We start from the raw sequence: 24,733 nt of genomic DNA, 5'->3' as shown, positions 1-24,733 counted from the left end.
CCTGTGGCCGTGTAACTGGGACTCCTGGATCTGTGGCCGTGTAACCGGGATTCCTGCACAAGTGCCGTGTAACCGGGGTTCCGGCACCTGTGGCCGTGTAACCGGGACTCCTGGATCTGTGGCCGTGTAACCGGGACTCCTGGATCTGTGGCCGTGTAACCGGGACTCCTGGATCTGTGGCCGTGTAACCGGGGTTCCTGCACAAGTGCCGTGTAACCGGGGTTCCTGCACCTGTGGCCGCGTAACCGGGACTCCTGGATCTGTGGCCGTGTAACCGGGGTTCCTGCACAAGTGCCGTGTAACCGGGGTTCCTGCACCTGTGGCCGCGTAACCGGGACTCCTGGATCTGTGGCCGTGTAACCGGGATTCCTGCACAAGTGCCGTGTAACCGGGGTTCCGGCACCTGTGGCCGTGTAACTGGGACTCCTGGATCTGTGGCCGTGTAACCGGGACTCCTGGATCTGTGGTCGTGTAACCGGGATTCCTGCACAAGTGCCGTGTAACCGGGGTTCCGGCACCTGTGGCCGCGTAACTGGGACTCCTGGATCTGTGGCCGTGTAACCGGGGTTCCTGCACAAGTGCTGTGTAACCGGGGCTCCTGCACAAGTGCTGTGTAACCGGGGCTCCTGCACCTGTGGCTGTGTAACCGGGGCTCCTGCACCTGTGGCTGTGTAACCGGGGCTCCTGCACCTGTGGCTGTGTAACCGGGGCTCCTGCACCTGTGGCTGTGTACGGGGCTCTCGTACCTTGGTAAGTATACCACTCTGTAATCCGGACTTTTTGATCAACCCATCGGTGCCGGATAAAAGAGTTTCCTGGTGCAATTTTAAAGGGGGTGTAGGAACAGAGAGACCTGGGGGTGTGGGTACACAAGTCTTTGAAGGTGGCAGTTGAGAAGGCTTTATTATCGGAGGCATAGAGTACAAAAGCAAGCAAGGAAGCTATGTTAAACCTTTATCACTGGTTAGGTCCCAGCTACAATATTGTGTTCAATTCTGGGCACCACACTTCAGGATGGATGTCAAGGCCTTAAGAGAGGATGCAGAGGAGATTTACTAGAATGTTAACCAGGGATGAGGGACTTCAGTTATGTGGACACACTAGAAAAGCTGGGGTTGTTCTCCTTAGAGCGGCGAAGGTTAGGGGGAGATTTAATAGAGGTTTTGATAGAGTAAGGAGAAACTGCTTCCAGTGGCAGAAGGGTCGCTAACCAGAGAACATAGATTTATGATAATTGGTAAAAGAAGCAGAGGCTAGATTAGAAGTTTTTTTTAACTCCGCGAGTTGTTATGATCTGGAATGCGCTGCCTGAAAGGGTGGAACAGATTCAACAGTAACTTTTAAAGGGGAATTGGATAAATACTTGAAGGGGAAATTTTGCAGGGCTCTGGGGAAAGGGCTGGGGAGTGGGTCTGATTGGATAGCTCTAGCAAAGAGCTGGCACAGGCACAATGGGCCAAATGGCCTCCTTTGTGCTGTATCGTTCTATGATTCTATACCCTTTCACCTCCCCACTTCCCTCCATGCTTTGACACCCATTTCTTCAGCCAAGCTTTTGTTTCTCTCCTAACTCTGACACAAACGAATCAATGTCCAAACCCTTTCCTTCTCTGTGAAGCATCATTCTGTGTTAAAGGCGTTGTACAAAAACAAGCTAGTGCAGAATGCCGTCAATATATTCAGGAAGTGAAGTTCCTCATTCGGAGCACTTGGACTTGGCACTCGCTATACAGTGGTAAGATATGCTGCCAAAGTTGAATTCCACATGACCTTTAGATTATGAGGAAGAGCCTTGGCTTCATCACCGTGAGAATGGAGGGAGTACGAACAGCATGCACGGTAGTTTGTCTCCCATTCAGGAAGAATAGGAGAGGAGTAATGGCCATAATCGTGTTCATATAATGGAGACAGATGTGAAGGGTTGCAGCAGACAGTAAGGTTGAAAGCTCGAGAAGGTGATCATTCAACTGAGAAGCATTAACTTGCATCCTGTCCTGAAGTGCAAGATGGTTGTTGGAAAAAGTTTGCTGAATATAGAATCGTATTTGTGCCTTGGTTAGATGTTGTCTTTATACAGTTCAGGGCTGTTGAGGGGCAGCGTTTGGTACAAAAGTGGAATCTTGGCACTGTGGAGACTTTTAACAATGGAAGAGATTTTGGGGCATAGAATGCCCGCAAATGAAAAACAACTGAGAGTGGGGTCGTCGAAGGCAAGAGGTTGGTTGGATTGAGTGACGTGTAGACAAAGGAATGAAAGCATTTTTAATGCCTTATGGAAGGGAATGCAGGAGATTGATATTTGCCGATTTAACTATTGAGGATTGGAGGGCACGGTGCATGGTTTTCAGGGAGTTGCTGATTGTATTGTAGAATCATCACGAAAAGAGTGCACGTGTTTGGATAGTGAGCAAAGGAAGTTGTTTTTATGGGAAAGGAGGAGTCGGATGAAGAACTATCGACTTCAGCATGGACTGATTTGGGAGGAAACTCGGTTGCCATGAGCACAGATTTGCTGAAAGACCATCTAATAATCCGAAGTTTTGAAAAAGTCAAGGCCATGAAAAATAAATCACTAAATCGCTTGATTGGCACCCCATCCACCACCTTAAACATTCACTCCCTCCACCACTGGCGTACCGTGGCTGCAGTGTGTACCATCTACAAGATGCACTGCAGCAACTCGCCAAGGCTTCTTCGGCAGCACCTCCCAAACCCGCGACCTCTTCCACCTAGAAGGACAAGGGCAGCAGGCACATGGGAACACCACCACCTCCAAGTTCCCCTCCAAGTCACACACCATCCCGACTTGGAAATATATCGCCGATCCTTCATCGTCGCTGGGTCAAAATCCTGGAACTCCCTCCCTAACAGCACTGTGGGAGCACCTTCACCACACGGACTGCAGCGGTTCAAGAAGGCAGCTCGCCACCACCTTCTCAAGGGCAACTAGCGATGGGCAATAAATGCCGGCCTTGCCAGCGATGCCCACATCCCAGGAATGAATTTTTTTAAAAAAGGGTCTTATGCCAGCCCTAAAGCTGCACAACATCAGCAAGAAGATGCCCATGGAATTGTCATGCCCAGAACAATGCTGCTGATCGTGGACTAAGACAGAACTCTCAGCATTCTAACTTGAGAAGCTGCCGATACAATGGTCAAAGGGCAATAGTGGAGGGTAAAATGGAACCTCTTTCTTAAGGACAAGATAAATACGAGGAAGTCTCCGAGAAGAAGGAAGGTTGGACTTGCTGCAGGAGAGACACCTAAAGAGAGGAGCAAGTTTTCTCGCACACAATAGAAAGGGTAACATCAGGACTAGACCTGGCAGGGATAAAATGTGATGTTGCCATATTGGTCAAATAGAATGGAGTAGTGGAGGGAGGATTAGAATTAGTGGAGAAAATGATCCAAAAAGGTCAGCTTTCTCATCAGAAGAGCTAGCAACTGAACTGGATGGGAGAAAGGTGAAAATGAGGATTCATAGACGTTTCAAGAACGATTGGTAAGGGGCCAGAAGAATGATGGTTAGAGGGACAGGATTTTTTTCAGTGGGTTTACCAACATTACAAACTAACATAAGGGTGTCCCACTGTGTCAGACTGATCAACACACAAGGTGCGAAAGGGAGCATTGCTTTTAGAAGAGGCAACAGAATTGGGTGAAGGTACAGTGTCGGATCTGAGGGCTGAAGGAAGATCGTGTCAGATCTGAGGGCTAAAGGAAGATAGTGTCAGATCTGAGGGCTAAAGGAAGATGGTGTCAGATCTGAGAGCTGAAGGAAGATGGTGTCAGATCTGAGGGCTGAAGGAAGATAGTGTCAGATCTGAGGGCTGAAGGAAGATGGTGTCAGATCTGAGGGCTGAAGGAAGATGGTGTCAGATCTGAGGGTTGAAGGAAGATGGTGTCAGATCTGAGGGTTGAAGGAAGATGGTGTCAGATCTGAGGGCTGAAGGAAGATGGTGTCAGATCTGAGGGCTGAAGGAAGATAGTGTCAGATCCACGGTTTGAAGGAAGGTACAGTGCCAGATCTGAGGGTTGGAGAAGTGGCGGTACAACACCAGCCATGCCGGTTAGAACTTGGTCAGATTAATGTTTCAGAAGTAGTCAGCTGCAACCAGATTTTAAACCCAGCTTCTACACTAAACTCATAGTTTTGCCAAAGTTAGGAGGGCGCAGTTTATTGCTCTGATCCATTGCAGCAACCTCTCAAAAGCACTGGTTGTGTGGCAGTTTCTTCTGTTAGAGTTGTGCAGTTCACGATGCTTTGAAGTACATCTTTTTGCATTGCAGACTATTTTGCTTATAGGGAATGTCAAAGTACTTCTCCCCCTGCCCTGAGCACCCCTCACAAGGAGGACCTTTTAAACCGCAGATTTCCACCACCACGTTAGGTTTCCTGAATGGAAAAGAAATTCTACCTGTGTGTCACTTCCGGATTGCCTCTGTGTGTATTTGAGGGGTGGGGGGGGGGGGAACGATTGGAGTTGTTTTGGACACCAGTTCTGGTGCCGTTTGAAAGTTCAGAGCTTTGAAGATTCGATCGTTTCAGTCATTTAAATGAAGGTTCAGTACTGGCGAAGGTTCAGGTTTTTGGGTCACCGCTGAGCGCTCCAATAATGTTCGGGTGTCAGGAGAGCCACTCGGTGCATTCATCACCCAGGTGGGCGTTTCCGAGTGTGTGACCTGCCACAGTGCGTCTTCCGCCCAAGCGACCAGGAATCTCTCTCCGCAGAGAAGAGAGACAATTTAAACATTTTTCTCCTGCTACTTTTTGCAGAGGTGAGGAGTACTTCACGTAAATTATTCCCCAATGTACTTTCCCCATTAAATATATTATCTTTAAGGGATAAGACCGTTTTAAGGTATTTACCCCCTCCCTATCTCGGTAACCTCCTCCAGCCCTGCAACCCGCTGAGATATCTGCGCTCCTTCAATTCTGGCCTCTTCCGCATCACCGATTTCCTTCGCTTCACCATCGGTGGCCGTGCCTTCAGCTGCCTAGGCCCTAAGCTCCGGAATTCCCTCCCTAAACCTCTCCGCCTCTCTCTCCTTTAAGTCGCTCCTTAAAACCTACCTCTTTGACCAAGCTTTTGGTCACCTGCCCTAATATCTCCTTATGTGGCTCGGTGTCAGATTTTGTCTCATTACTGTACGCTCCTGTGACGCACCTTGGGATGTTTTACTATGTTAGTTGTTTATTATGTTTTCCTTGATCTCCTTTCTATTAGTCTTCATCACTCTGGGTCTGTGTGGCCCCAGAGAGATGTGAGAGCCGTCTATCTGCCTGTATGGAAATGCCTTCGCTGTGGTCGTCACAAGCCCACAGCCGCATGGCTGAGATTGGGAACTCGCCATTCGGAATATTGCATCCCAGCATTCAGTGGCACGAGGGAGGTGCTCCTCCAGTTCGCTTCAAAGCTCCGGTCCCGAACCAGCTTGTTCTGTTGAGTACTGGCTGATCCGGTTATTTTCTTCAGGTTCTTTCGTACTGCAGGCTGGATTTTAGGAGTGCGGCTCAAGCAAGAGCTGCTGAACTCACACCACCGGTGTTCCCCTGAGCCAGTGGCAAAGTGCCTTGCATGTGTGGAAAGAACTTGCAAAACCTAAAGGACAATCCCAAAGCTCTTTACAGCCAATGAAGTACTTCTGAAATGTTGTCACTGTTGTAATGCAGGAAACGCGACAGCCGATTTGCGAGCAGTAAGATCCCACAAACACCGATGATATAAATGACCAGATAACCTATTTTTTTTGTGATGTTGATTGAAGGAAAAAGTTGACCAGGACCTCCCGTGATTAGACTGTCCACAGTGCACGCACGATATAATTGCATGAAATTCTAGTGCAGTACAGGAAACTTTTTTTAAAATCCGGCACCGACGTGGTGCCGGTTCATCAAAAATTCCGGATAACCGAACGCTATAGTAAAAGATACGGAGCGTGAGAGCTCCGTATAAAGCAACAAACCCTGTTGCTTAGCAACAGGCTCAGAACAATGGCCACAAGTTCCAAGCGTCTCTGTAGCTTAGCAACAGCTGCAGCCACACCCTTGCACAGCAACAGATCGAGGAAGGCAAGTACAATATGAAGTAAAACTTACCTGAACCTACTCCTGAATTTTGCTGGTTAACCGAGATTTCCGGTTATTTAGGTGCCGGTAAATCGAAAGTTTCCTGTAAAATGCATATGCATCGATGTCAGCAGGATTGTGTTCTGATGGGGAGCTTTTGGTGGCCTGTGTTGGGCCGCTACCCCGCTAAGGCCCACTGGAAAACTGGTAGACCTGGCCGCTACTTCAAGCAAATCCGGCTGCTGCCCCTTCAGCTGGCCGGTGGTTGCAGGACTCCCCAGGCAACAGGAGCAGTGGCTGAAGAACAATATAAACAGTAAATCCTCGTCAATACAAAGCGTAAGTTATTCATGTGTCGACTGTGAAACCAGAGTAGCAGCGTGTTGGAGGGAGCACTCCCTCCTGTTTCTAGAGCTGCTGTCAGTAGCAGATGTACAATTCTCCTGCTGTCCATGTAAACCCTCGGAGACCCACATCTACACGGGTCCTGTGTTCCAGGGTCTGCTCTCCACTTACCTTATTAATGGTAAGGAGCCGTCTTGCGAACAGACATAAACAGAGGAGAGCTGCAGCTGGTTCTTGAGTGCAGCTGTCCTGGGATTGAATGCGTATTTGATGTTTAAAAACCTGCATCTTTAGGTATTTAATCAAGGCAAGCTGGTGTGAAAATGAGATTGTAAGCTCTTTAACCTATTGACTTTCGGGCTGTGCTCTGCTTTTCCTTCTCCGACTAGCTAGGAAAAAGGATTTGTCATTTTCTGATAGTACATGGAGGGCTCTGTTGAGAAAGTCTCTGTCGAGGGGTCTCTGTGAAACCCTGTCCTGCACACGTAAACTTCAAAGTGTTTGCTGCGCAGTATTCACCTCGACAGAAGGTGCTGACAGCTCACGTGCGACTTGATCCATCTGCTGCACATTGGTTAAAAAAGAAAAAAAGAGAGACTTGCATTTATATAGCGCCTTTCACGACCACCGGATATCCCAAAGCGCACACTCAGTACTGCACTGGAGTGTCGACCTAGATATTTGTGCTCAAGTCTCTGGAGTGGGACTTGAACCCACAACCTTCTAACACTTTAGAAGGCATTCGCAGAAAGGGGAGCGATTTTTATGAGTGCTTTCTGAGCATTAGGCCCCAATGCAGTCAGTGTACTGGGGATGGAAAGTTCCCATGGAAATGGAGCATTGTCTGTTTTGAGTGTGTTCGTAGCAGCCGTTTAACCTGCTGGTTGGCCAGGGATGCTGTGACTGTACTGGAAGCAGAGAAAACGAAAGAACGGGAACATAGGTTTTCAACCAAGAGTCTGCGATAGGATCCTGGGGGGCCCCTGAGGCCGTTAGATTTCTGTATGTCTGTCATTGGATTTCTGAAGCTTTATCTCTTTTATGACTCAGTCGTGCATTACTTCTGTTGCTGCATCTGAATAAAACTTCTTTTCTGCACTGATTTTCTTTGGTAGCAGTCGCTGTTAATTTTGGAAGTTAAATCGGGGAGTGTTAGGGGATCTCTGGGGGAGCGCCGGCACTCATGGGGTTTCCCCACACACAAATGTTTAAATACCTTTGAAATAGAGAATATTTCAAGGTTCACGGTGTATTTCATGTTGAGAATGCTTATCTATATATTGTATATGTAGAGCAGGCACTTCCTGTCCACAGACGTTACTTCCCTGTCATCACCCTTTACCATTGTAAATTGCTATATTAAACCGAGGCCCCGTCTGCTCTCTCAGGTGGACGTAAAAGATCCCACGGCTCTATTTCGAACAAGAGCGGGGGAGTTATCCCCGGTGTCCTGGCCAATATTTATCCCTCAACCAACATCACTAATCCAGATGATCTAGTCATTATTACATTGCTGTTTGTGGGAGCTTGCTGTGCGCAAATTGGCTGCCGTGTTTCCGACATTACAACAGTGACTACACTTCAAAAGGACTTAATTGGCAGTGACGCGCTTTTGGACGTCCTGAGGTCGTGCAAGGCGCTATAGAAATGCAAGTCTTAACCTTTTAACATTTCTCATTTAATTTTCATGTCAACTGTCATGTTGTAGTTCTAGGCTCTGGCCGCTATGTGATTATGTGGACTGAGTTTCTTAAGTCTTCCAACTCTGCCATTGTGTGTGTGCACAGCTGACCGTGGGAAATGTCGGGCAATATATTTAAAGCATGATTCTGTGCACTGTGGGTGATTGCTTTGCTAAGAAACCTTTTCCTTGCTCACGGCTTTGTGTAAACTACAGATAAATATAACCAGTTTCCAGTCCTCCTTACCACAGCCATTCAACCCTTCATCCCGTAATTCAGTCTCAACAGCTCTTGGAAATGTACATTTTCTGCTGCAGCGACTGGGTGTCTGATTTGCACCAATGTCTCGCAGTGAGATCTGGTCGTTCGTTGATTTGTGTTCAGTGAGCTTAACATTAACTGGCAAGGGTTTCTAATTGGATGAAGATTGTGCGTAGACATGAGGAAAGTAAGTGGAAAGAGGTTTGCTCCATTGGAATTCTATATTTGGATCTGACTTTGGTTTGCCTTGTGTTGGCTATGTAATAAAACTATTTGGATGGAATTTACGATTATGCTCTCAAAGTTCCAGAAAGACTAGGCGAGAGTAAGGCCGATGGAACAGGGTGTCCTTATTTCCCCCGTCTTCCCTTTGTCTCTGCTGCTCATGCTCCCTCTGCCCCTGCTCTCACCATTGGTGAGATATACTTTAAGGGAATGGATTAAAGTAGCTTTCTGTGCACAGCTCTGGGCTCCATATTATGAAAAGGATCTAGAGGCACTGGAGAAGATGCCAAAAAGATTTACAAGGATGGTACTAGAACTGAGAGTTATACCTATCAGGAACGACTGAACAGGCTGGGGCGCTTTTCTCTAGAAAAGTGACCTGTTCGAGGTCTTGAGGTTATGGAAGGGTTTGATAGGGTAGAAGTAGGGAAGATGTTTCCACTTGCAGGAGAGACCAGGACTAGGGGCCATAAACCTAAGATAGTCACTAATAAATCCAATAGGGAATTCAGGAAAAACTTCTTAACCCACAGAGTGGTGAGAGTGTGGAACTCGCTACCACAGGGAGTGGTTGAGGTAAATAGCATGGATGCATTTAAGGAGAGGCTAGGTAAACACATGAGGGAGAAAGGAATAGAAGTATGAAGAAGATGACTTGCGTTTCACTTGCGCCTTTCACGATCACCGGACGTCTCAAAACGCTTTACAGCCAATTAAGTACCTTTGAAGTGGAGTCACTGTTGTAATGTGAGAAACGCGGCAGTCAATTTGCACACAGCAAGCTCCCACAAACGGCAATGTGATAATGACCAGATCATCTGTTTTTGTTATGTTGGTTCAGGGATAAATATTGGCCAGGACACCGGGGAGAACTCCCCTGCTCCTCTTCTCAATATAGCCATGGGATCTTTTACGTCCATCTGAGAGAGCAGACGGGGCCTCGGTTTAACGTTTCATCCGAAAGACGGCACCTCTGACAGTGCAGCGCTCCCTCAGCACTGCACTGGGAGTGTCAGCCTAGCTTTGTGCTCCAGTCCCTGGAGTGGGACTTGAACCCACAACATTCTGACTCCGAGGCGAGGGAGCTGCCCACTGAGCCACAGCTGACACTACGAAGAGGGGTGGGAGGAGACTGGCTTGGTCCAGTTGGGCCGAATGGCCTTTTGCTGTGCTTTATATTCCATGTGCCTATGTTTGGAGGGGGAAGGGGCAATTTTATTTTTCTATTCCCCAAGGAAGCCGCACGGGAGAAGCTAGTATGATACTCTCCTTGTGCCTGCCTAGAGGATCTTTTGTTTGTTGCAGTGAAGCGGTGTTTCGCTGGCACATCGATTTCTGCTCCGCCATTGAACTCCGGCCAAGCAGACCCAGCTTGTTAGGAACTGAACCTACTGGAAGTGGCTGAAATAAATACTACTTTTATTACGAGTGTCTAATCCACTGTGCCATCCAGTCCCTTTACCGTTAACAGCTGAAAAACAAAAAAGCATGAATATAACCCAGATTTGGTGAAAACAAACCAAAAAAATAGCTTAAATAAGCGCTGAAAATTAGAAACCTTAATTATGGGCCATTCGATGGAATCCCCTTTAATTAGGGCAGGGTGAAAATGAATCACTTCAGATTCATTGAATAGCATTCGCAAAATATTGTGTTACGGTGGCAAGCAGTTTCAATACAAAGTTTGGCAATGTACATTGGAAAATAGAGGCTTTGATAGTGGCTGTAGCACAGAATGACAATACATTGTCGAAGACCACAGCTCTCCATATGGTGGATCTTCCAAATCAATATATTTTTTTGGTTTCCCCATTTAAATCATTTGCCTCCTCCCCCCCCCCCCCCCCAGATGATTCTTTCTTTGACTGAGGGGGGAGGATCTACACGCTGTACTTTGATACCTGTGTCCGCGTTGCTGATGTTACAGGAGCTGGGACGTGTGCAGTAGCGGTCTGAACTGACTGTTTATTTTCAGTTCTCTGTGGGGAAGCACCTGGCTCCTTGATTTGGAAGATTCACCATATGGGGAGCTGTGGTCTTCGACAATGTATTGTCATTCTGTGCTACAGCCACTATCAAAGCCTCTATTTTCCAATGCACATTGGCAAACTTTGTATTGAAACTGCTTGCCACCGTAACACAATATTTTGCAAATGCTATTCGATGAACCTGAAGTGATTCATTTTCATCCTGCCCTAATTAAAGGAGATTCCATCGAATTGTCCATAATTAAGGTTTCTAATTTTCAGTGCTTATTTAAGCTATTTTTTGTTCTGTTGTCACCAAATCAGGTTTATATTCATGCTTTTTTGTTTTTCAGCCGTTAACAGTAAAGGGACTGGATGGCACAGTGGATTAGACACTCGTCTTTCATTTCTGGTACCTTGGGTTCAAATTCAACCCAAGCTGATGGGTTTAACGTCTCTTCTTTGTCTGTGTGCTGGGCTGTAAGGGTTTGACGTGAAATGAGTTTGGCAGTCTCCACCGCAGGCCAGCAGTTCCCAGTGACCTTTGGCACAAGCTGGCCGGAACTCTGCACTAAATGGGCAATTTCACGGAGTTCACAGAGTGGCTCGTGTGGGAAATGAAAAAAAGTTGGGAGGTGGTCTTGAGGTTGGGGCTGAGGGATGTTATTGCGGCAGAGCCGAGGAAGTTTCGCTGTGCTTATTACACCCGTTTGATTCTGACTGGCTGGCTGATATGGAAAGTATTCCATTTGCCAGCACTGACATTTCTGCCTGTGATGAGTTAAGTAATTGATACATACATTTACCGTAATATTAGATGCAAATAATCAAAGTAGACCACTGCTGTTTCATCTCATCAGGCAGTTTGAATTATCCAGGTCAGATCATAAGATAATTACAGATGAGGAAGGCCATTCAGCCCATCTTGGTACATCTATCAAGAATGACCCTCAAATCCTGCTCATTGCAACCTCCAGCTGGATTTACAAGGATGTCACCAGAATTGAGAGGATGCAATGATCAAGAAAGATCGAGCAGGCTGGGTCTCTCTCCTCTGAAAAATAGGAGAAGACCTAATAGAGGCCCTTAAAATTATGAAGGGGTTCAATAGGGTGGATGTGGAAAAACTGTTTTCACTTGTGGGTGAGTCCAGAACAAGGGGGCATAAGATAGTCACTAACAGATCAAATAAAGAATTTAGGAGGAATTTCTTCACACAGGGAGTGGTGAAAATGTGGAATTCATTGCCACATGGAGTGGTTGAAGCAGAGAGCATTGAAGGGGAGGCTTGGTGGATACAGGAGGGAGAAGGGAATAGAGAGCTACGGGGGTAGGATGGGAAGAGGTAATCAGAGTGGGAAGAGGCTCGTGTGGAGTATAGTCATCGGCACAGACCAGTTGGGCTGAATGGCCTGTTTCTGTGCCGTAGAATCTGGTCATTTTATGTAATGGACTTTGTTGAGCATTAGTTGGGACGTGTTGCGTCTTGGTAGACCGCCAGGCCTTCTTCAGCTTCCTCCATGGCAATTTTAACACCATTCATGGAGTAGCTGTGTTGCCCATTTCTCTTCCTATGTGCAGTATTTTACATTTGTCTTTATCATATTTCATCTTCTGTTTTGCCGATTTGCATATTTTGTTCAAACTTATTCCATAATTTCTGTCCTCCTGATTTCAGTGGCCCTCCTGGTTTGGTATCAACCACAAATTTGACCAATGTGCATCGGGTTTCAGAGTCCAAATCACCTACATAAATTAGTAACCGTAGCAACCCCAATACAGATCCCGGGAGCACTCCACTCAGTAAGCCACTCTGAGGTAACACCTCTAAAATGTCCCCATTGTTTTCCACCCCTTCCGTCAGTTTTACCCGGAATCCTTGCTGCTTTAAACTTAACTAATAGCCATTTATGTGGAACTTTGTCACGTGCTTTCTGGAAGTTTAGGTACAATGTTGTCATAGGGCTTGCCACAGTCCATTGGCCAGGCTGGATCTTCCAATATCCCGAATCCACTGTTCATTAAATGTATTATTGCACAAAATAATCTTCCGGTTTGCATCTGATGTACGATTCCATTATTTTACGTGGGATTGAAGCAAAATGAATATTCTCATGCTTGTGTTCAACTCTTTCCATGGCCTTGACCCTCCCTATCTCCGTAGCCTCCTCCACCCTACAACCCTCCGAGATCTCCGAGCTCCTCCAATTCTGGCCTCTTGCGCATCTCCGATTTCCTTTGCTCCACCATTGGCGGCCGTGCCTTCAGCTGCTGAGGCCCTAAACTCTGGAATAACCTCCCTAAAACACTCTGCCTTTCGACCTCTCCTCCTTTAAAACTTACCTCTTTGACCAAGCTTTTGGTCACCTGCCAGCCGTGGCTCAGTGGGCAGCACCCTCGCTTCTGAGTCAGAAGGTTGTGGGTTCAGGTCCCACTCCAGAGACTTTGAGCACAAAAATCTAGGCTGACACTCCAGTGCAGTGCTGAGGGAGTGCTGCACTGTCGGAGGTGCCGTCTTTCGGATGAGACGTTAAACCGTCTCTCGTAAAAGATCCCATGGCATTATTTCAAAGAAGAGCGGGGGAGTTATCCCCGGTGTCCTGGCCAATATTTATCCCTCAATCAGCATTGCTAAAAACAGATTACCTAGTCGTTATCACATTGCTGTTTGTGAGAGCTTGCTGTGCGCAAATTGGCTGCCGCGTTTCCTACATTGCAACAGTGACTACACTTCAAAAAGTACTTAATTGGCTGTAAAGCACTTGACACGTCCGGTGGTCGGGAAAGGCGTTCTAGAAATGCAAGTCTGTCTTTCTTTCCTGTCCTAATATTTCCTTATGTGTCTCTATCAAATTTTATCTGATAACACTCCTAAGCACTTTGGGACGTTTTTACTGCTTTAAAGGTGCAATATAAAGGCAAGTTGTTGCTGTTGAATAGGTCTCATTTTGTGAGTAGAACCGTGTGATTGATGACTGGATGATACGTGTGACTCATTTGTTGTACAAATGTCCCCACCCACAGGATTCAGAACAAAATAGTCCCGTCTGCGTGTTCCAGATAGTGGGTGTCTGGAATGAAATGCTTGTGCTTTCAAACATGTTGCAAGACTGGGCGTGGCCCATGAGACGAGAAAGCAAAAGGGTATCCCCTCCAGAATTTTTGCTCAGTTGTGAACGATAGATACGTTACATTTATTGTGTAGCTATACAGTTCCTGTTGAGCGGGAGGTGGGGGAGAGTAAAATGATGGAACAATCCATCCTTGTTTGCAGAGTTGACCCATCTTCTTGCCCCTGAACTTTGTAGTTTTAATCTGTACACTTAAAGACTTGAGGGTGGTCTACTCCATGCCATATGCACCCTCTCCAATATCAGGAGATGTGACCATCAATCGACCACAGGATTTTTTTAGCAGATGATTTCTGTTTATGGAACTTGTCCCTGGATGGTGTCACAGCACGGAACTCCAACCTTTGTACATGCAAGATAGAATGGAAGTGGTGCCCATTGCAAGTACTCTTATTTCCTATCTTTTTAACCAGCTTCTTACCCAGTCCTTTTCTCTACCCTGGCTTCCTGTGGCTTTTGATTTAATTAGAAGCCTTTCATGTGGCACTTTGTCAAAACATTTCTGAAAGTCAAAACTATATCATGAGGAATTGCACAATTTACTTTATCTTCAACATCATGGAGGAAGTCAGGGGTTTATCGGGTAGGATTCCCCTTTCCGTAACCGTGCTTTGTTTCTTCTTGTTATTATTCAGATACTGACTTCTTCAAAGTCACTTCAAATTTTTTGGGGGCATTAAAAAAAACCACTGAGATATGAAACAGACTGTATTCTTCCAGCTTTCCCCCTTACAAGAGCTAACTTCCATGTTTGTGCTTGTTATTGATATTGGGTTAATGGGCTTGTATTTGCCTGGGTCAAATTTGTCACCCTCTTTAGAGGTGATTGCCACGTTAGTTCCTCCCAACCCTGTGGAACCCTCTCGGTGTTTAGCGACTCTTCCTTGATAACAGTCGGTGCTCCACAAGTTTCCTTCCTGGTCCCCTTAAGCATCCCAGGATGTATATACAGCAACCATCCAGTCCTGGGATGTGAAATAACAACAGAAAATGCTGGAAATACTCAGCAGGCCAGGCAGCATCCGTGGAGAGAGAAACAGAGTTAACGTTTCAGGTCTGGGACCCTTCATCAGAACTGGAAAAAGCTGGAGATGTAACAGATATTAAGCAGTTGCAGAGACAGAGGGGGCGGGGGGTGGTTAGGAGGGGAGGAAGGAATTGAAAGAACATCCTGTACTTTTGTAAGAGGCAGGAAAGATAAAATGTTGTAAATGGGAGTGGCAAAAATCATACAGCACGAAAAATGGGGGCAGGGATAATTATCTGAAATTGTTAAACTCGATGTTGAGTCCGGCAGGCTGTAAAGTGCCTAATCGACGTGTTAGCTTCAACTCCATAACTTCTCAAATACTTCTGCCACACTGACCTTCACAATCCTGAAGTGTACTGAGCAACCTGAGTATCAAGTTAGTATTCATCACTCCAGTGAGTATGTCCAGGAAAGATTCATTTGATTTTTCAACTATTTTACCTTCTTTATAAATTCACTATCAGTGTTGCCTCTGACTGCTCTTTTACTGCTATTCATTTGTCAGCTAATGATCCTCTTTAAATGGTTAGAATATTGATTAAAACAAGTAAATTAAGTAAATAATAGAATGGACTGTACAAAAACAGGCCATTCGGCCCAACTGGTCTATGCCAGTGTTTATGCTCCACACCAGCCTCCTCCCACCCCCTTCATCTCACTTTATCAACGTATCTTTCTATTCCTTTCTCCCTCGCGTGTTTATCTAGCCTCCCCTTAAATGCGTCTATACTATTCGCCTCAACCTACTCCCTGTGGTAGCGAGTTCCACATTCTAATCACTCTCTAGGTAAGGAAGTTTCTCTTGAATTCCCTATTGGATTTATCCGTGACTATCTTATATTGATGGACCTTAGTTCTGTCTCGCCCACAAGTGGAAACATATTCTCTATGTCTACCCTATCATTAACTTAAAGACTTCTATCAAGTCAACCCTCAGCCTTCTCTTTTCTAGAGAAAAGAGCCCCAGCCTGTTCAGCATTTCCTGATAGCTATAACTTTTCAGTTCTGGTATCATCCTTGTAAATCCTTTTTGCACCTTTGCCAGTGCCTCTATATCCTTTATACAATATGGAGACCAGAACTGTGCGCAGTATTCTGTGTGGTCTCACCAAGGTTCTATACAAGTTTATTTTTCAATTTTATTCCACTAGAAATGAACCCCAATGCTTTGATGCTTTTTTTATGGCCATATTAACCTGCGTCATTACTATTTGTGTATCTGTACCCCTCGATCCCTTTGCTTCCCTACCCCACTCTTTCCCAAGGAGTAAGTGGCCTCCTTATTCATCATACCAAAATGTACCATCTCACACTTCCTATATTGAAATTCATTTGCCAGTTACATACCCATTCTGCAAGTTTATTAATGTCTACTTGTATTTTGTCGCAGACTTTCTCAGTAATAACTATACAGTAACCCCCTATTTTGGTGTCTTTGCAAATTTTAAAATTGTACTTTCAATTCCCGAGTCCAAATCGTTTATGTAAATAGTGAACAACAGTGGTCCCAGCACCGATCCTTGTGGAACACCACTTCCCACCTTTTGCCGGTCTGAATAACTACCCTTAACCGCATTTCTGTTTTTTGTTTTGTAGCTTGCTTGCTAATCATTCTGCTACTTGACCCCTGCCTCCACATGCTCTGATCGTAGTTATGGGTCTACTATGCGGTACCTTATCAAAGCGCCTGTGAAAATCCAAATATATTACATTTACTGCATTACCCTTGTCTACTCTTCCTGTTACTTCGTCAAAGAATTCAGTAAGGTTGGTCAAGCGTGACCCTCCCTTTTGAAATTGTGCTGACTACTCTTTGTTATATTTTGCGGTTATCTTTGCGGGGGTGGAGAGAAACTTTGCTGTACCTTCTTTCACAAAAGGGTGGGGTAGAGTCCAGAGGGCAGACAGGACCTGCATATCCCTCCTGGATACAGAAAAAGGGTTTCTAGAGGAAAGGTTAAAACAGAGCAGAGTGTCCAGGCCAGGCCTGCACTTTTGACGGGCAGTGTCAGCTTGGCTTAGGTGGGAGAAATCCCGTCCGAGTCCGAAGGTTGTGGGACCAAACCCCACTGTGGACTTGACTGCATGATCCAGGCTGACACTGAGTGTCAGTGGTTGGGATGAGACAGTAACACTGTCTGTTTGCTCAGTTGGATGTTAAAGATCCCGTGGGCACTGTTCAAAGAGCAGGGAGTTCTCCTGATGTCGTGGCCAAATTCTTTGCTTACCCAAAAACAAGTTCATTTGTTGTGTGTGCAAAATGGCTGTTGCATTTGCTTACATAACAGAGACTGCACTTCAAAAGTAATCCATTGGTGTAAAGCACTTGAGGATATGATGAGGCTCTATAAATACAAATTACAGGAAACTTTCGTTTAACCGGAGGTTAAATGTCCGGAAAGCTCTATCTACCGGCAAAATTCAGGAGCCGTTTCCTATAAGTTTTTTTACTTCTCGTTGCTTTTTTTTTTCCAGTCAGGCTCTGCAAGGTCTAGCTGAAGCTGTTGCTTAGCTGGAGAGACGCTTTTAAGCTGCGACCGACTGTTTTGAAGCTGTTGCTAAGCAACAGGGTTTGTTGATTCACACGGCGCTCAAAAGCTCCGTATGTTTTAACATTAGCGCTGGTTTCTACGGCAGTTTTGATGGTATGGCACCAGCTCGGTCCTGTCAGTGCCGGATACCAGAAAGTTTCCTGTATTTCTTAAAGGTAACTCCCCACCTTTTCTGTATCCAGGGGAGTTGTAAAATTCCTGCATTTTCCTGCCCTGTTGCTTCTTTGACTGACTGTCAACATTTTTTGATTTGTAATACTCCTGTGCAGCCAGCGCCTTGGAACGTTTTACTACGTTAAAGGGGCTATATAAATACAAGTTGTTGTTGAAATCGAAAGCAGTCGCAATATCGCCCTAGCTGGGGTTAAATGAACTGGGCGACTGTTATAGATGAAAGCCTCTTGTTTAAATTGAAGAACGTAGGAACAAGAAATGCCTTTCAGCCCATCTCGCTCAGACTTTTCACATGTCCTGTCTGCCCTATGGGCTCCACCCCCATCCTTTTACTGTGAGGGAAGGTGCCATAAAGTCTCTCTCCACAACCCCCCCCCCGGCGAAGATAATCGGGAACAACTCCAGGGTGCTGTCTCAAGTAAGAACGCAAAATGGTGGAAAAGCACAGCAGGTTAATCTGCATCTGAAAGAGAAAGATAGGTTAACGTTTTGGGTGTTTGTCTGCATAAGAAGGGGAAGAGTCAGACTGGATCAAGCCTTTTTATAGGACTGGGGAGGACAGGTCAGGACTTGTCCAAGAGAACAACAGGTAAAGGATAAGAGTTCAAATCTACTTGTGGCTTTGAACAGCCTCTGGGCAGGTTTTAAATGCTGGAGTGTGGGTTAAGGTGCTGTGCGCTGTGATCTCCATTGAGGATGAGATGGGCAGGGAGTGGAATGGTGAAGGCAAAAGGGGTGAGTCCGTGACAGTTCAGTGGAAAGTCTTTCCGGTTTTCAACATGAGTTTTTTTTCCCTCACAGAATATTGGTCGAACTCTTGCACCCCACATTGTTTCCCCTCGTGTTGTGAAGTGCTGGGATCTTGTTTTAGGCCTATGAAACTAGAGCTAGCTCAAAGGGCCAGTGCTTTTGACATTACCTGCTTGGCAATGCCCTCGAGCCTGCCATTCGCCCACTTGTTTTATTGGTAAAAGATTGCGTTTAACTCCATTTCCGTGGCACCCTTCATGGAATACCTGCTCCAAGTTTATTGGGATTAAAATGTATACCTGGTTCTGGAGTACATGAATTCTTTCTGTACTCCAGTCTGTCTTTATGTCTGCAGCTTGCCAGCTTCTCTGCTCGCAATTGTCTCGATATTTCTGTGCCCTTCAATGTTCAGCCTATCACCACCCTTTACTTATTTGTCCATCATTGCCTGGTACTCACTGCTAGCTGGAAGATTGTGCCTGGGTAGCTTTTCTGTATTTTGGTGTCTGGTAGATTGGCACCAGATCATTTCTGTGTCTATCGTTGCTCGGTGGCTCACTGGCAGATTCTGTCCACTGACATCCAGTCATTCTGTCTCTCATATACAATTTCTTACCTTTTTCAGGCGATGATGCATTCACATCGAAGGCGAAGTTGTGAGGACGCGACAATAAGAACCTAACACAGCGGCACTAGTCCAGGGCCACTGAGAAGAGAAAGGAATCTTTTCACAAGGAAGGTGAATCTAAGATGTCCTTAAGCAGCAGCAGTTCAGCTGGGAAAGGTGTGGATTCGAATGCTGTTGACGCCTACGACAGTGGGGATGAGTGGGATATCGGAGTTGGGAATTTAATCATTGACTTGGACGCAGACTTGGAAAAAGACCAGCAGAAAATGGAGATGTCAGGATCAAAAGATGGGAGCATCCCGGTGCCAAGCGCCGTGGCAGCTCTCCCGGAGAATATCAAGTTTGTCACGCCAGTTCAAGCACCTCAGGCCAAGGAGAGCAAATCAAAGGCGAAGAGGAGCAAAAATGCAAAGGAAGGAGGTAAATCTGTGTCTGCTGCTTCCCTCTACACTGTGGGAGAATCGGGAAATGGGAAGAAAGAGATACAGGGGCGTTCTGGAGACATGGCGAATCCCAGCGGACTGGGGTCTTCCAACAGCACGTCCAAAGGGTCGGAAAAGGGCCCAAAGACTGTCCGGAATGGAGCCGGGTCGAAAAAGGAGAAGGAGGGTGGATCTAGCAAAAGCAAAAAGGATAAAAGTGAGAGCAGCGGAGGTGTGCAGCCGCCTCCTGGTAGTGATTCAAATGCTGCACAACAGCTGGGGCTGGGGTCGGGGTCCAAGGGCAGCCCGTTTGAATGTGCTCAGGGCACAGGTTGCCCCGAAGGGGCTGCGGTTCAAGCGCTGGATTTAGGAAACGCCCCACTGGATAGCAATACCATCTCCAACCTGTTGGGAATTAAAACCGAACCGGAGGAGGTTGAGAGCGAGTGCCGACCGCTGAAGAAGGTCAAAACCGAGAAGGTAAGAGCAGTGGTAGTTTTGAGTCCTCTGCTAACTCCAGGTACAGTCGTGAGATTGGCGTTTGTTAATCAGACCTCGTAGGAAGAGGTCCAGTTTGTGAAATCTCTTGTTTCGTGCAGTGCCGAGTCAATTCAAAGACCCATTGTGCATACCAACCAGCCAATGAACTCCCTAACAATCAAAAAAAAAAAAATGACCTCCCTAACAATCTATTGAAGGGCCAGTCACTCTTCAGGACCCCTTAGCAGCATGGCTACAAAGAATTATCAGCGTCCTTTTCTATTTAACATAGAAGATAGGAGCAGGAGTCGGCCATTCGGCCCCTCGAGCCTGCTCCACCATTCAATGAGATCATGGCTGATCATCCAAACTCAGTACCCTGTCCCTGCTTTCTCCCCATATCTCTTGATCCCTTTAGCCTTAAGAAATATATCCAACTCCTTCTTGAATATATTTAATGAATTGGCCTCCACTGCCTTCTGTGGTAGAGAATTCCACAGGTTCACCACTCTCTGGGTGAAGAAATTCCTCCTCATTTCTGTCCTAAATGGCTTACCCCTTATCCTTAGACTGTGACCCCTGGTTCTGGACACCCCCGCCATTGGGAACATCCTTCCTGCATCTAGTCTGTCTAGTCCTGTCAGAATTTTATAAGTTTCAATGAGATCCCCTCTCATTCTTCTAAACTCCAGCGAGTATAAGCCCATTATTGCTTTTTGCCGTGTTAATGTGTACTTGTTTTTGTTTGACTCTCCGTGCTCATGGCACCATTCGGGGAATTGGTTGGGAGGGGTTGTCATTGTTGTTAGGGGTTGGGGTGGTGTTGGTGCATGGGAGCTGAATTAATGCCCGTGGGGAGAACTCATTAACTGGGTAGTGAATATTGCAGCTTGCTTGCACTGTACGCCAGACTGCCATTTACCTGCCCAGGTGACGTCAACTGCATTAGCGTGCGTTGCTCAATGATTGAGAGAGGAGAACTGAACCCAAGAGTGCTAAGATTCACGATTCTGTGTGCGGGATAGATTTATAAAATGGTGAGATTTACCCTTTCAAAGTTTCGGCTTCAGCCGGTCCAGAGGGATTGGGTCCCCGCGCTGCAGTAACGATTGACACTTAAACCCACCTGATCTCACTAAAAAAAGGATGATGCACCTTGTTGTCTAATGTTGAAGAAGTCACTGGGGGGGTGCCATTCAGTTTAATTAATTCAGCACAGCCTGTGACTGGTGGAGCGTGGGGTCGGCTGCTGTTTCACAGCGTTGTCACCATGCAATTTCTCAAGCGAGGGCGCCGCAGTGTTGCGATTAGCTGGTAAGTGTGGGGTCACGAGCCTATTTGATGGGTCAGTTTTATGCCGAAGTGAGTCGTTGTCACGTGCTTATAAATTCTCCTAATGGTTCTGATTGCCTGAACTGAGACAGATGTCGTGTAATTGGGAATGATAGAGTATCCCATCCGTGAATATGGTGAGCTGACCCAGGAGCAAATCCCGAGTTCTAGTTCTGAAATATTAGTATGGAAAGTGGCGTTGAATAGAGCTAAATTGAAAGCAAACAGGTTGATTGTTCCTCCGTGATTGTGTTGATGACGGTGTCACCGTATGCAGCACCCAGCCCCCCATCGTGCCCTTTTTCTAATCAAAAAGCAAATTGCTGCCGGTGCTGAAACCAAAACCGAAAATGCTGGAGGTATTCAGCGGGTCAGGCAGCACCTGTGCAGAGAACAGAAAGAGGTGTTCCAGGTTTGGACCCGACCTCATCTGACTCGCTCGAGATTTGTGTCGTACTTCCAGGGCTGAGACGACGTGACCCTGGAGGAATCCTCCCGAGGAAGTGAACAAAATATTGGTGCAAAGTTTTCTTGTACAAATGATGTGCTGAATATTTAAAGAGTAATCTTTTCAACGTTAATCACTGTCATTCTGTTTGTTTTGAGACTGATCCATAGCGGGATTAGCAGGTGATTTTTAGGCACTTTGTGTCAGAGCCAGATGAAGAATTTTTGGGATCCTTGGTCCCTCCGCAACCCCGTGCAATTCTACCCCCCCCCCCCCCACCTTCCCTGATCTCGTGTGTGAACTGCAACGGCAAGAGTCGGCCTTAGCTCAGTGGTAGCACTCTCGCCTCCGAGTCAGATCATGGGGGGAAAGTCCCACTCCATGACTTTAGCACATTTCTAGGCTGCCACTCCAGGGTAGTACTGAGGGAGTGCTGCTCTGTCGGAGGTGCCAACTTTCAGTTGAGACATTAAACCAAGATCCTGTCTGCCTTCTCGGGTAGATGTAAAGATACCACGGCACTATTTTGAAGAAGACTAGGGGTGTTCTCCCGGTGTCCTGACCAATATTTATCCCTCAACTAACCTCAGTAAAAACCGTTTAATTGGTCATTTATTCATTGCGGTTTATGGGACCTTGCTGTGCGCAAATTGGCTGCTGCATTTCCTTACATTACACAATGACTACCCTTAAAAATCACTTCATTGGCTGTAAAGCCTGAGGTCACGGAGGGTGCTATATAAATGCAAGTTCCTTCTTTCTATTTATATTGCAACAAATCTGTCAACTCTGCCTCGCCCTTTCTCACAGTATTTTTAAATGCTAGAATATTACGATCCAGTGGTTGTATGCAGATTTTCTGTGTTACGGTTTTACCCGGGGCCCCATATTTGCTTGAGGTCCCTGTCAAAGGCTGCATGTTTGGCTTGGGACCCTGTGCACAGGCCCATGAGCCTGTGTCCTAATCTGCCCCTTTATAAAGCAATCCGCAGTCTCATTTGCTCACAGCGTGCGGCCACATTTTGTGATTGGGCTGATTGAGGTTCCCTCGAGCAGATGAAACAGAATTGGGTGTGCGAGTGGGATCTGCAGCCCCCTTTACCAAACGAAAGAGACAATCTACAGGCGCTCTGAGGGTCTGTTTATTACCTAATAAAGCAGCAGGGACTTTAATCTTTGTGCACTGGTTTACCACAAATGTTTCAACCTCCTACACCCAGATCTAGTTTAACTATTCACCTCGCTGCATGTTTACTGACCACAGAGCATATTTTCCAAGTAAATATTTGGGTACCTATTTGGCACAGTGAGGAGTGCATGACTAACACAGGCTCCTCAATACCAGGGACATAGAGAGGAGAATCTGAATAATGCAGACTCCTCAATGTGGGGGGGGTACAATGAGGCATGCCCGAATAACGGAACCCTTCAATGCGAGGGACACTGTGAGGTGAATAGGGGAGCACCGCATTCATGTTAGTGTCGAGAGATCCAAAATCTGAAGCATGGCGTATGGGGATAGAGCGGGTACAGTCACGGCAGTGAGGAGTGGGGTTGGCGGGAGCTATGGGAGAAGCAAGGGGAGGCGATTGAGAGGAGGGGAAGGCAAGGTTAGCCAAGATGGGGCACTGTAGTGTTTGAGTTGGTGGAATTGAGTCCATATTTATGAGTTCTCGACTGACACAAGTGGCTGGATTTGAAGAGTTCAGTGTTGCTTGTATTAAAAAAAAATGATGGTCTGAGCACATGGGGTATTTCACTGACGGCCTCCTGTGGAAAATCGCCTCAACAACGGCGACTCTGAGACAAGGGGAGGAAGAAAGAAAAAAATGACTTGCATTTTTATAGCGCCTTTCACCACCACCGGATGTCCCAAAGCGCTTCACAGCCAATGAAGTACTTTTTGAAGTGGAGTCACTGTTGTAATGTAGGAAACGCGGCAGCCAATTTGCGCACAGCAAGCTCCCACAAACAGCAATGTGATAATGACCAGATAATCTTTTTTTAGTGATGTTGATTGAGGGATAAATATTGGCCGGGACACCGGGGAGAACTCCCCTGCTCTTCTTCAAAATAGTCTATGGGATCTTTTACATCCACCTGAGAGGGCAGACGGGGCCTCGGTTTAATGTCTCATCCGAAAGACGGCACCTCCGACAGTGCAGCACTCCCTCAGCACTGTGCTGGGAGTGTCGGCCTCGATTTTTGTGCTCAAGTCTCTGGAGTGGGACTTGAACCCACAACCTTCTGACTCCGAGGCGAGAGTGCTGCCCACTGAGCCACAGCCGGTGCAGAGACTTTATCATTCCGCTGGTTTACAACAAAATGGTGTTCGCACCGACTAACAGCACAAGTGTTTTTAAGAGATCACCAACTCTGGTCTACAAGTGGTAATTAAACTGCTGTTGCTTGTTCCTTATGCTGTCGAAGAGAAAGGAAATGGGCCAGTTCTCGTTTCCACTCACTGTCCGGTAACCTTTGTTGGAGATGTGCCAGGTGAGCAGCGGATCGTGGAGCCAGCAGCAGTGCCCGGCAGGAATGGGGGACTGCGGTGGTGGGGTGGGGTTGGGTTGGGTTGGGTGGTGGACTCCAGTGTAGCACCACATTCCCAAAAGCAGCGCTGCAGTGTCGATCACTCCTCACTTTGCATAACGCAGTGCACTGGAGAAGTGACAGAGCAGGGATGGTTGTGACCAACCGCAGTGCAAAGACATAATTGGCAAGTGTATGTTTCTGCTTCTGGATCACATGCTGTGCACTAATCCTGTTTATACAGTCAGCAGGATGTTGGTTTAAATGTGGAAATGGTAGTCAGTCACCTGATTTCAGAGCTGCGCTGGGCGGGGGCAGGGGGGACTGAAACACCTGCTCCACTGCTTGGGTTTATTTTTAGAAAGAAACCGCGCGCCTTTCATCACCTCAGGACGTCCCAAAACACTTTACAGTCAATGAAGTACTTTTGAAGTGTAGTCTCTGTTGTAATGTAGGAAACGCAGCAGCTAATTTGCACACAGCAAGCTCCCACAAACAGCAATGTGATAATGACCAGATAATCTCTTTTTTAGTGATGTTGATTTGAGGGATAAATATTGGTCAGGACACCGGGGATAACTCCCCCTGCTCTTCTTCGAAATAGTGCCATGGGATCTTTTACGTCCACCTGAGAGAGTCTCACCCGAAAGGCGGCCCCTCCGACAGTGCAGTAATGAATGCCACCCTAGATTTTTTTGTGCTCA

The 24,733-nt window shown here is 46.5% G+C and overlaps 1 protein-coding gene across 9 annotated transcripts in view; it reads left to right on the top strand.

Annotated features, from left to right (window-relative positions):
- Nucleotides 1–24,733, top strand: part of LOC147097295 (zinc finger protein 609-like) — a 192,062-nt gene that overhangs the window by 4,974 nt on the left and 162,355 nt on the right. For all 9 annotated transcript variants that reach the window (XM_085972143.1, XM_085972139.1, XM_085972140.1 and 6 more), the window contains exon 2: nucleotides 18,813–19,717. In XM_085972143.1, coding sequence (XP_085828269.1) covers nucleotides 18,938–19,717 — 780 coding nt within the window. In that variant the 5' untranslated portion in view covers nucleotides 18,813–18,937. The remainder of the gene's footprint in view (nucleotides 1–18,812; nucleotides 19,718–24,733) is intronic.

The sequence above is a fragment of the Somniosus microcephalus genome, chromosome 32 (assembly GCF_052327205.1).
Source record: "Somniosus microcephalus isolate GS21.2 chromosome 32, FLI_Smic_1.0, whole genome shotgun sequence".
NCBI lineage: Eukaryota > Metazoa > Chordata > Chondrichthyes > Squaliformes > Somniosidae > Somniosus > Somniosus microcephalus.
The sequence above is the reverse complement of the archived record's forward strand: the minus strand, read 5'-3'. Positions and strand labels throughout refer to the sequence as shown.